This window comes from Scyliorhinus torazame, chromosome 13, assembly GCF_047496885.1.
Source record: "Scyliorhinus torazame isolate Kashiwa2021f chromosome 13, sScyTor2.1, whole genome shotgun sequence".
In the NCBI taxonomy this organism is placed as follows: Eukaryota; Metazoa; Chordata; class Chondrichthyes; order Carcharhiniformes; family Scyliorhinidae; genus Scyliorhinus; species Scyliorhinus torazame.
In genome coordinates, this window is record NC_092719.1 from 52,826,733 (window position 1) to 52,839,145 (window position 12,413).

At 43.9% G+C, this 12,413-nt stretch overlaps 1 protein-coding gene across 6 annotated transcripts in view; it reads right to left on the reverse strand.

Annotated features, from left to right (window-relative positions):
* Positions 1–2,564, reverse strand: part of gtse1 (G-2 and S-phase expressed 1) — a 43,501-nt gene extending 40,937 nt beyond the window's left edge. Inside the window, exons 1-2 of one of the 6 annotated variants that reach the window (XM_072471490.1) lie at positions 2,400–2,564; positions 1,016–1,079 (exon numbers count right to left, since the gene is read on the reverse strand). In XM_072471490.1, the coding sequence (XP_072327591.1) occupies positions 1,016–1,037 (22 nt within the window). In that variant the 5' untranslated portion in view covers positions 1,038–1,079; positions 2,400–2,564. Of the gene's footprint in view, positions 1–1,015; positions 1,080–1,890; positions 2,376–2,399 lie in introns of those variants that run through there. The other 5 variants (XM_072471489.1, XM_072471487.1, XM_072471488.1 and 2 more) reach the window with 5 other exon arrangements.
* Positions 2,565–12,413: the final 9,849 nt, after the last annotated feature.

A 12,413-nucleotide genomic window follows, 5' to 3' on the forward strand; every position in this document is an offset into this window, starting at 1 on the left:
AGAATAAAAAAGTCAATTTCTTCATCCATTAGCAGCTCTCCAGCTGCATCCAGAGATGCTTGGAAAATTGTGGCCAAAGCATCTTATTTCCTCTCTTGCTTCTCTTAGCATCCTGGGATACATTTCATACTGGCCTGACGATTTATTCACTTTCAAAAAAGTTGTTAAACTCCTTCAAACTTTCTATGTTTATGTCATCTAATATTTCAAAGTCTACTCTTCAACGACAATGTTTGCACTGTTCCCCTCATTTATTTATTTTTATAAATGTTTTTTTATTGGGTTTTTGAACTCTCATTTATGAATCCTGACACAAAGTGCTCATTAAGAATCATGCCCAAAATTTCCACCTCCACATAGACCAAAAAGGGTCTCTAAGCAGTACAACTATTTCCGTCATTATCCTCTGGTTTTGTTTATGTATTTAAAAATAGTAGTGGCTCTTTGCCCTGCACCTTCATCACCAAGAGTTTTCTATATGTCCTTATATTTGGTGACTAACTTTTCTCGCTTCAGAACAGTGATGAGACAAATGACCAGTTAAACTGCTTGAGGGACCAGGGCACTTGAAAAACCTGCTAAGTGAACAAGAGAAGAACTGGGTTTAGTGTCTCATCTGAATGAATCATAGAATCATAACATAACAGTGCAAAAGGAGAACACCCTGCCTAGGTCCATGCCCACCCTATCCCCAGAACCCCACCTAACCACCACCCGAAACAAAGGGGCAATTTAGCATACATCTACACTCATGCATTATATCTCAGATTGAAATCCACAATCTTCAGAGTGAGGCAACAAGAATACTGCCAACTGAGCTTTTTAAGATTTGAATCTCATCAGCAGGAGCTAGTTGAGATACAGGAGATCCTTAAAGAAAAAGTCTATGATCTAATGACCAAGCCCTCCAGAGGCATGCGTGGTACTTTCACTGGAAGAAAAGAACAAGCTAATTAATTATAAAACTACTTGTGTTTATGAGATCAAATCTAACTGTTCACTAAAGTTTGACTACCTTTGCCAGTTTCCTCATCCATTTCTTGTATTGGTCTTTGCAACTGGTGGATTCCGTTCAAGTGCTATAAAAAGTGAATACAAAACAGTAAAGATGAATAAAAGTATATTTTTCCAGATATTACAATCCTGGCTAATCATTTGCCTATATATACAGGCAATTTAATCCTGGAAATTTAGAATTAATCCCACTCACATTAACCCACTATTTTATTTACCCGACTACATCTCCTCCATTATTATTCATGCAAGTCAGATAGTTGGTGAACTGCTTTATCCCATGAAACATACTGTATATATTAGGCTCACTATTTTTAGACTGAGAGAGTGACAAGTGCTATTTTTGGTGCTATTCCCATGATTTATGGACATCTTTGCAGAAACCATTAGAACAATAATTATACACATGCTGCATTTTATCTGCAAGTCCAAAGTCTATGAAAGATTAACGGGGCAGCACGTTAACACAGTGGAGGGCAGCACAGAAGGAGGCCATCGAGTCTGCACCGGCCATTACAAAGATCACCCTACCCAAGGCCACACCTCCACCCTATTCCCATAACCCCACCCAGCTTCTTTTTGGACACTAAGGGCAATTTATCATGGCCAATCCACCTAACCTGCACATCTTTGGACTGTGGGAGGAAACCGGAGCACCCGGTGGAAACCCACACAGACACGGGGAGGACATGCAGACCACACAGACAGTGGCCCAAGCCGGGAATCGAACCTGGAACTGTGAAGCTACTGTGCTAACCACTATGCTACCAGGCGCGTCTAAAGCATCATTTCAAACCTCCCATCAGAATATTTGGCTTTGGCACGGAGAATAAAGTAAAAGGTAAAAACCGTTCAAATCATATTGAACAAACTCACTCGGTTTCAATATCGACTCCATAGTCAATCCTCGAAAAGTAGCATTTTGGCCCTGGACAATAGCACAGCTCACTTAACCTGACATCGCTCTTCCTCCTAACCCCTCACCAAGAGGAAGCAACAAACAACTTTGACAAAGAGTCACCCAGACTCAAAACGTTAGCTCCCTTCTCTCTCTATATAGACGTTGTCAGGCCGGCTGAGACTGTTCAGCATTTTCTGTTTCAGTTTCCAGCATCCGCAGGAATTTGCTTTTAAATGTTGACATTGTTCCCTCCCGAAAATTGCCCATATTTAAGGAAAGCTCCTTCAGTGAGCTGTAATGCTATCCCCCGCCATAACGTGTACATGACCAAATGACTGCAGAGTGTGGAACAGTGAGGCGACACATGGCCTCAGTGTCCGCCCTGGGCTGTCGGTTAAGCAGCTGCTGAGCCCCGGGCAGTGGCCGCGAGCAGGGCGGCTCCGGCTTGGGGAGGGGGGTCTCCACAGACAGACGCCGTCCTCACCGGGCGCTCGGTCGATCTCTCGCCGACTGTGCTTGCTTGCTTGCTTGCTTGCTCGCTCGCTCGCTCGCTCGCTCGCGCGCTCTCTCTCTCTCTCTCTCTCTCTTCTTTAGCTTTCTCTCATCCACACCATTCAGTAACGACAGCTGGCTCCATCCGACCCGGATTTTAAATCCAACCCGCGTGAGGTGCGCTGGCCGCTTATTGGCGCATTTGAACGAGACCGTTAGCGCCTCATCCCGGGCAATGTGTTCTGGGCGTTGTAGTTCACAGCTCGGCGCAGGCGCACACGGCAATGGGGCTGGTGCCGCAAACCCGGAGGGGAGGGGAGCTCACCCTAAATCCCCAGCATGTAACACACCCTAAATCCCCAGCATGTAGCTCACCCTAAATCCCCAGCATGTAACACACCCTAAATCCCCAGCATGTAGCTCACCCTAAATCCCCAGCATGTAACACACCCTAAATCCCCAGCATGTAGCTCACCCTAAATCCCCAGCATGTAACACACCCTAAATCCCCAGCATGTAGCTCACCCTAAATCCCCAGCATGTAACACACCCTAAATCCCCAGCATGTAACACGCCCTAAAGCACCAGCATGTAGCTCACCCTAAATCCCCAGCATGTAACACACCCTAAATCCCCAGCATGTAACACACCCTAAATCCCCAGCATGTAACACACCCTAAATCCCCAGCATGTAGCTCACCCTAAATCCCCAGCATGTAACACACCCTAAATCCCCAGCATGTAACACACCCTAAATCCCCAGCATGTAGCTCACCCTAAATCCCCAGCATGTAACACACCCTAAATCCCCAGCATGTAACACACCCTAAATCCCCAGCATGTAGCTCACCCTAAATCCCCAGCATGTAACACACCCTAAATCCCCAGCATGTAGCTCACCCTAAATCCCCAGCATGTAGCTCACCCTAAATCCCCAGCATGTAGCTCACCCTAAACCCCCAGCATGTAGCTCACCCTAAATCCCCAGCATGTAGCTCACCCTAAATCCCCAGCATGTAGCTCACCCTAAATCCCCAGCATGTAACACACCCTAAATCCCCAGCATGTAACACACCCTAAATCCCCAGCATGTAGCTCACCCTAAATCCCCAGCATGTAGCTCACCCTAAATCCCCAGCATGTAACACACCCTAAATCCCCAGCATGTAACACACCCTAAAGCACCAGCATGTAGCTCACCCTAAATCCCCAGCATGTAGCTCACCCTAAATGAATATTTTTCGTCAGTATTCACACAGGAAAAAGACAATGTTGTCGAGGAGAATACTGAGATTCAGGCTACTAGACTAGAAGGGCTTGAGGTTCATAAGGAGGAGGTGTTAACAATTCTGGAAAGGGTGAAAATAGATAAGTCCCCTGGGCCGGATGAGATTTATCCTATGATTCTTTGGGAAGCTAGGGAGGAGATTGCTGAGCCTTTGGCTTTGATCTTTAAGTCATCTTTGTCAACAGGAATAGTGCCAGAAGACTGGAGGATAGCAAATGTTGTCCCCTTGTTCAAGAAGGGGAGTAGAGACAACCCCGGTAACTATAGACCAGTGAGCCTTACTTCTGTTGTGGGCAAAATCTTGGAAAGGTTTATAAGAGATAGGGTGTATAATCATCTGGAAAGGAATAATTTGATTAGACATAGTCAACACATGGTTTCGTGAAGGGTAGGTCGTGCCTCACAAACCTTATTGAGTTCTTTGAGAAGGTGACCAAACAGGTGGATGAGGGTAAAGCAGTTGATGTGGTGTATATGGATTTCAGTAAAGCATTTGATAAGGTTCCCCACGGTAGGCTACTGCAGAAAATACGGAAGCATGGGATTCAGGAAGATTTAGCAGTTTGGATCAGAAATTGGCTAGCTGGAAGAAGACAAAGGGTGGTGGTTGATGGGAAGTATTCAGACTGGAGTCCAGTTACTAGTTATGTACCACAAGGATCTGTTTTGGGGCCACTGCTGTTTGTCATTTTTATAAATGGCCTGGAGGAGGGCGTAGAAGGATGGGTGAGTAAATTTGCAGATGACACTAAAGTCGGTGGAGTTGTGGACAGTGCGGAAGGATGTTACAAGTTACAGAGGGACATAGATAAGCTGCAGCGCTGGGCTGAGAGGTGGCAAATGGAGTTTAATGCAGAAAAGTGTGAGGTGATTCATTTTGGAAGGAATAACAGGAAGACAGAGTACTGGGCTAATGGTAGGATTCTTGGCAGTGTGGATGAGCAGAGAGATCTCGGTGTCCATGTACATAGATCCCTGAAAGTTGCCAGTCAGGTTGAGAGGGTTGTTAAGAAGGCGTATGGTGTGTTAGCTTTTTTTGGTAGAGGGATTGAATTTCGGAGCCATGAGGTCATGTTGCAGCTGTCCAACACTCTGGTGCGGCCGCATTTGGAGTATTGCGTGCAATTCTGGTCGCCGCATTATAGGAAGGATGTGGAAGCATTAGAAAGGGTGCAGAGGAGATTTACCAGAATGTTGCCTGGTATGGAGGGAAGATCTTATGAGGAAAGGCTGAGGGACTTAAGGCTGTTTTCGGTAGAGAGAAGAAGGTTAAGAGGTGACTTAATTGAGGCATACAAGATGATCAGAGGATTGGATAGGGTGGACAGTAAGAGCCTTTTTCCTCGGATGGTGATGTCTAGCATGAGGGGACATAGCTTTAAATTGAGGGGAGATAGAAATAAGACAGACGTCAGAGGTAGGTTCTTTACTCAGAGAGTAGTAAGGGTGTGGAATGCCCTGCCTGCAACAGTAGTGGACTCGCCAACACTAAGGGTATTCAAATGGTCATTGGATAGACATATGGACGATAAGGGAATAGTGTAAATGGGCTTTAGAGTGGTTTCACAGGTCGGCACAATATCGAGGGCCGAAGGGCCTGTACTGCGCTGTATTGTTCTATGTTCTAAATCCCCAGCATGTAGCTCACCCTAAATCCCCAGCATGTAACATACCCTAAATCCCCAGCATGTAGCTCACCCTAAATCCCCAGCATGTAACATACCCTAAATCCCCAGCATGTAGCTCACCCTAAATCCCCAGCATGTAACACACCCTAAATCCCCAGCATGTAACACACCCTAAAGCACCAGCATGTAGCTCACCCTAAATCCCCAGCATGTAGCTCACCCTAAATCCCCAGCATGTAGCTCACCCTAAATCCCCAGCATGTAACACACCCTAAATCCCCAGCATGTAGCATACCCTAAATCCCCAGCATGTAGCTCACCCTAAATCCCCAGCATGTAACACACCCTAAATCCCCAGCATGTAACACACCCTAAATCCCCAGCATGTAACACACCCTAAAGCACCAGCATGTAGCTCACCCTAAATCCCCAGCATGTAGCTCACCCTAAATCCCCAGCATGTAGCTCACCCTAAATCCCCAGCATGTAACTGACCCTAAATCCCCAACATGTAACATACCCTAAATCCCCAGCATGTAGCTCACCCTAAATCCCCAGCATGTAGCATACCCTAAATCCCCAGCATGTAGCTCACCCTAAATCCCCAGCATGTAACACACCCTAAATCCCCAGCATGTAACACACCCTAAATCCCCAGCATGTAACACACCCTAAAGCACCAGCATGTAACACACCCTAAATCCCCAGCATGTAACACACCCTAAAGCACCAGCATGTAGCTCACCCTAAATCCCCAGCATGTAGCTCACCCTAAATCCCCAGCATGTGACTTAAAAAAAAAAAAATTTAGAGTAGCCAATTCTTTTTTTCAAATTAAGGGGCAATTTGGCATGTCCAATCCACCTATCCTGCACATTTGTTGGGGTTGTTGGGGTGTCACCCACATAGACACAGGGAGACTATGCAAACTCTGCACGGACAGTGACCTGGGATCGAACCCAGGTCCTCGGCACCGTGAGGCAGAAGTGCTAACCACTGCTCCACCGTGCCACTCCCCTCCCCCAGCATGTAACTCACCCTAAAGCCCCAGGAATATAGATAGATGGTGAACGGTCCAGGTTGAGATATGTTGGATCTCTCAGTATCAAAATGAAACTTCATGTCCTTCCGACTGAAATATGTCTCGTAATTATTTAATCAAATTCATTCATAGAGTAACACAGAACTTTACAGCACAGAAAGCAGCCATATGGCCCTGCTGCATCTGACTTCATCTAACCCTATCCAACATATTCCGACCACAATATGATCACCACTAATTGAATCTGCTCATGGTCTAGGCAAAACAGTTATCAGCCACAATCTATTTCATACAACCCATTTCCTTGTTAAATTGTACTTAGATATATTGCATTTATATTTTCAAAGAGTCACTGGATGATTATTTGAATAGAAACAATTTGCAACAGTCTGGGAAAAAGCAGGAGAATGGCACTAAATTATAATTTGGAGAACTGATGTAGATATGATGGGCTGAATAGTTGCCTTCTTCTCCTCTGTAACAATTCTGTGATTAATGCAAATTGAATGCCCTGCTTTTCAACTGTAGATTTTAAAATGTGGTGTTGTCAAGGGCAAAATTAATTCTCATTTGGAAAAGCATGGATTAATAAGTGACAGTCTGCACAGATTCATTAAAGATAAATTGTGTTTTGCTAACCTATGTTCTTTAAACTGTGCAAAATACAGTGGATGCTGGAATCTGAAACAACAGAGGGTGCTGGAAAATTTCAGCAGGTCTGCCAGCGCCTATCGGCAGAGAGAAACAGAGTCTATGGACTTGAAACGTTGACTTTGGTTTTCTCCTGATAGATGCTGTCAGACCTGCTGAGTTTTTCCAGTGTCCAGCTGTTCTTGACTATGTTCTTTGCTGAGTAACAGAGAGGGTTGTTGAAGGTAGCGTAGTTTTTAAAAAAATATTTTTTATTCTCCTCCTTGCTCACATTTTCTCCCAAATTTACACCCAACAATAAACAATAATCAGTAATGAATGTAATGCCAATCCCCATATCAATAACAATGATCCCATCCTCCCACCAAACCCCAGACATTGGCCTGCATGTTAACATAAACAAATGACAAAAGGTTATCAGGAATCACCCATAGTCACCATTAACACATACAGTCCCCCTCCCCAACCCTCCCAGCCCCCAACCCCCCTAATGTTCGATGTGATCCAATTCTCCAAAGTGCATAATGAATAACGCCCATGAATTGTAGAACCCCTCCATCCTTCCCCGCAGTTCAAATTTGACCTTTTCAAGCGATAAGAAATCTAGCAGCCCCCCCCCCCCCCCCCCCCCTAACGGGATACGCCTTCAGGCGATCAACGAGGTGAAGGATACATCTGCCTCTGCGCCCATTTCCAAACCCGGCTGGTCCGATACCCCAAACATGGCCTCCCGAGGGCCCAGGTCCAGTTTCACGTGCACCACTTTAGAGATTATCCTAAACATCTCCTTCCAGTAATCCTCCAGCTTTGGACAGGACCAAAACATATGAACGTGGTTTGCGGAACCCCCCCCCCAGCAACGTTAACACACATCTTCAACCTTTCAAAGAGCCGGCTCATCCCTGTCCTAGTAAGGTGCACCACCTTCAGCTGTATCAGCCCCAACCTCGCACATGAGGTGGAGGCGTTCACCCTCCAGAGTACCTCACATCAGAACCCCTCCTCTATACCCTCTCCCAGCTCTTCCCCCCACTTTGCCTTGATCCCTTCTAGCGGCGCCTTCTCCTCCTCCAAAATAGCCCTGTAAACCGCCGATACTACCCCCTTCTCCAGTCCCCGCACCTCCTCCAGCAGTGTGGAAGCCGGCTCTATTGGGAAGCTCTGTATCTCCTTTCTGGCAAAGTCTCGAACCTGCATGTATCTAAATATTTCCCCCTGCTCCAGCCCATACTTCGCTCCCAGCTCCTTCAATCCCACAAAACAACCCCCAAGAAATAAATCTTTTAGTGTCCTAATTCCTTTCTCCTCCCAACTCTGAAAATTTCCACCCTACTTCCCAGGCTCAAATCTAGAAGGTAGAATAGTTAATGTATATGTGGACTTTCAAAAGATATTTGAATAAAAGCATCTTCTAATAGATTTATTTTAAACATTATTTGCATGGTATTAAAGGAGCAGTGGTAACTTGGGTACGTAATGGGCTAAGGTCTGGAAGCAGAGAATAGTGCTGAATTGGATGTTGTTCTGACTGAAGAAACATATGCAGCACATATCTACTGGCTACCACTCAGTGGCACCATCCAAATACAGGATGTCGGGTTCCACTGACAATATTCAGACATCCCATCATACAACCTCTCTTGGACTCTCCAAAGCCTTTATCGTCGGCCTACTGACATCCAGTCTTAGATGAACAATTTCCTCCAGTTAAAAGCTGGGAAGACCAAAATCATCCATCGCTGTCACCTCTGCTACAAACTTAGTCCTTCACCACCGATTCCATTGTCCACTCTGGTCACTGTCTCTGGATGAACTAGCCTGTTCACAACCGGATAGGCGTTTCCCACCCTGTGCCAACTCATTCAGTTCTACAATCCTCCAAGAATGTTATGTTTCTCCCACCATTACCTCTTGCACATCTTTAATCCCATCCCCTACAATTGGTGTGCCTTCAGCTAAGTCCTCACTGAAGTTTTGAAATTTCTTCCCTTAACCTCTCAGCTCCTCCTGCTCTGTTTTCCTCTAGATCTTGCTTAAAACCTACTTGCCTCACCAAGCCTTTGGCAACGTGTCAATCTTTGTCTCATTAATCTTCGGTGAGGTGCCTTGGGATGTTTTAAGTATGTTACACTTCAGCATTTTGTCAGGGGTTATTTAAAATTAGCCTTTTTTTTGCTGAAGGGGAGAAGGTACTTGTGCTTGTTAGAGATAAGTCATAAAGCCATCCTTGATGCTACGTTGGCTGCCAGCCTTATTTCTGCCACAGCATCCTAATATAAAGGTTGCAAGAGTAAGTGCAAAATATGTAGGAAGGGCCAAGTTTCAAAGTCAGGGTCAAGAGTGCAAAAGAGATATACATAGAGGTTCCAAGATGGTAAAAAGGCCGATGGGTTCATTGTTGATTTTTCTTCTTCTCATAAGCAAACAATCCCAATCACCCTTCTCCACCCGTACCCCCTTTGTCTTCATCAATATAATCAACCTAATTGTGAATAATATATTTTCTGCCTCAACCACCAACCCTGGAGGAAGATTGCAGTTTCACAACTCTAAACAAGTTTCTCTTCCTGTATTCAAAATGTTTACACTTAATCTTATGGTCCCTTATCCATTTGATAACAGCCTGCTTCTATCTACTGTTTGATCATTTCCTGTGAACTGTATTGTCTTGCCCTGCAAACTGTGCTGTTTGAATGTCTCAGATTTCATCCGATGTCTAATGTTTCAACTCTTGATATTTGTATTTCTTCATCCAAAGCAGTACACTAATGAAACCATTGTATACCATCTCTAACAATCTGCTAGATGTTCCTTTAATGCATGGACAAGTTGGGCCGAAGGGCCTGTTTTCATGCTGCAAACCTGTATGACTTTTTGATTGCTCTATTTTATTTTCATCTGTTCAGCATTTATTGGCCATCCCCAATTGCTCAAGAAGGCAATAAGTCACCTCCTGAAATGCTGCAGTATGGTGAATGTACTGCCACAGTGCTGTTATATAGGGGGTTCCAGAATTTTGACCCAGCAACAATGGAGGAATGGTGTTCTATTTCCAAGTCAGGATGGTGTGTGAACCGTGAAGAAGTCATCTTCAACTCAAAACTTTAACTCTGATCCTCTCCACTGATGCTGCCAGATCTGATGAGCATTTCCAACGCTTGCTGTTTTACCTCTGATGTTGGAGATGGTCATTGTCTGGCACAAAAATTGTCATTTATCAGCCCAAGCCTGAATGTCGCCCAACCTGGACAGCTTCATTCTCCAATTTGTGAATGGAATACACACTGCAATCATTGGAGGAAAAACTACTTCTGACATTATGATGGTGGGAAGGAAAATGGTTGAACCTAGGGGCACTAACCTGACAAACTCCTGTAGCAGAGATGAATAGCCTTCAACAACCACAATCATCTTCCTTTGGGCTAGCTGTGCCTCCAACCAGAGTTTTTTTCTCCCAATTTTTCTCAACAACTTTGACTTTACAAAGACTCCTCAATGTCAGTCAACTGTTTCCTTCATATCAAAGGCAGTCACTGTCACACCGCCTCTGAAATACAGACCCTTTGTCCATGCTTGGATAAAGGTTGTAATGAGGTCTGGTGCCAGTGGTTCTAGCAGAATCCAAACTGAGCAGCAGCAAGTAGGATATTGGTTATCCAAAAATGTGTAAATAATAAGTAGCTTGAATTTACAGTCTACTGTTTCTTAAAGTACTCTGGGAGAAGAAAAAGTAATGTATATAGCATTTTCCACAACCTCAGGATATCCAAATGCATTTCCAAGCCAAGCAAATGTAATTAGTGCTGCAGCATAGGAACATGTTGCAGCCACATTGTGCAGTGAGATCTCACAATGATTTAAGAAGAATCTGTTTTTGCTGGTAGCAGTTATGGGACTGAGAGTCAGCATGCTTTTGTGAAGGGTGGATCATGTTTTCCAGTTACTAGCATGGACTGGATAAATAAGTGTCCATGGATGTAGTCTACGTGGACATCTAAAAGGCATTTTATAAGATTCTGCACAAGATTAGTAAAATTGAAATCGCACTGAATGTGTTAAGTTTGGGACATGGCCTGGTAATTGGTTGGGAGGTTAAATGGAACATTCTGATTGATAGGATGTGACAAGTGATCACTTCTGAGGCCTTGGTTTTTCCCTCACTCTATTATATAAGACTTAGAGGAAGAAATACAGTTTTCTATCCAAGTCTGAAGATAACATTAAACTAGGATGAACAGTAAAATGTATAGATTAGAGCATCGAGTTATAAAGGAACAAAGACAGACCAGCTGATTGAACTCCATCTGCCATAGTTTTACCCAAGATGGGAGGAGTGCAAGGTCATTCACTTTTAATCAAAGAACATTTATAATAATTCTTTATGGTAGCAGACTGGGAAGAGTGTAGAAGCAAAGGGAAAGCAAAGCAAATGTGTCCATGAACATCTAAATGAAATGAAAATGATCAAGTCAGCTATTAGAATTTTGGATTTTTAAAAGGGGCTGGAATACAAAGGTGAAAAAGTGATGAGCTTTGATCAGACGCTATTTAGAGTACTACATTATGTTTTGGGCACTAAACCCTAGGAGACATTTACTGGCCTTAGTCAGTACAGCACACATTCACCAGGGGTTCACAAATTTAAATTATTGGGTCAAGTTGCTTAGACTAGGCTTGTTTGAGAGGTTATCTAATTGAGGTTTTTAAAATTATAGCAGCAGGTTTGTTAGGATAGAGATAAATTATTTCCTCCAGGGTTAGGTGGGATTACTGGGTTATGGGTGGAGGTGTGGGCTTAGGTAGAGTGCTCTTTCCAAGGTGCAGACTCAATGGGCGGAATGGCCTCCTTCTGCACTGTCATTTCTATGATTTTAGTGGGGGAATCAAGAATAAGGAAGTATAATTTTAAAATTAGAGCTTGACCATTTAAGGTTAAAATCAGGAAGTACTTTTTCACAAAAAGGGTAGTAGAAATTTAGAACTCATTCCTAAGAGGCATTGGACGATGGGTCAGTTGAAATGTTCGATAAATTTAAATAAAAATCAATACATTTCTGTTGAGAAAGAATACAACAGCAGCTTATATTTACATAGTGCTTTTAACACAGTAGAGTAGCATTAAAACAAAATCTGACACTGAGCCATATAATGGGATATTATGATAGATGGAAGAGATAGATTTTAAGGAGCATCTTAAAGCAGGAAAGAGGTAAAGAGTTCAGGAAAAGAATTCCAGATCTTGGGGCCCAAATCCACAATCTTCTGATTCAGATGAAAGTGCTACCACTGAACTGAGGCTGACACCAGAGCCACAGGTTGAACTGTGCAACGGAGGCACAAGTAGCTTATTAGAACTATTACTCACTTGTACCCTTAAGTTTATTAGACCACAAGGAA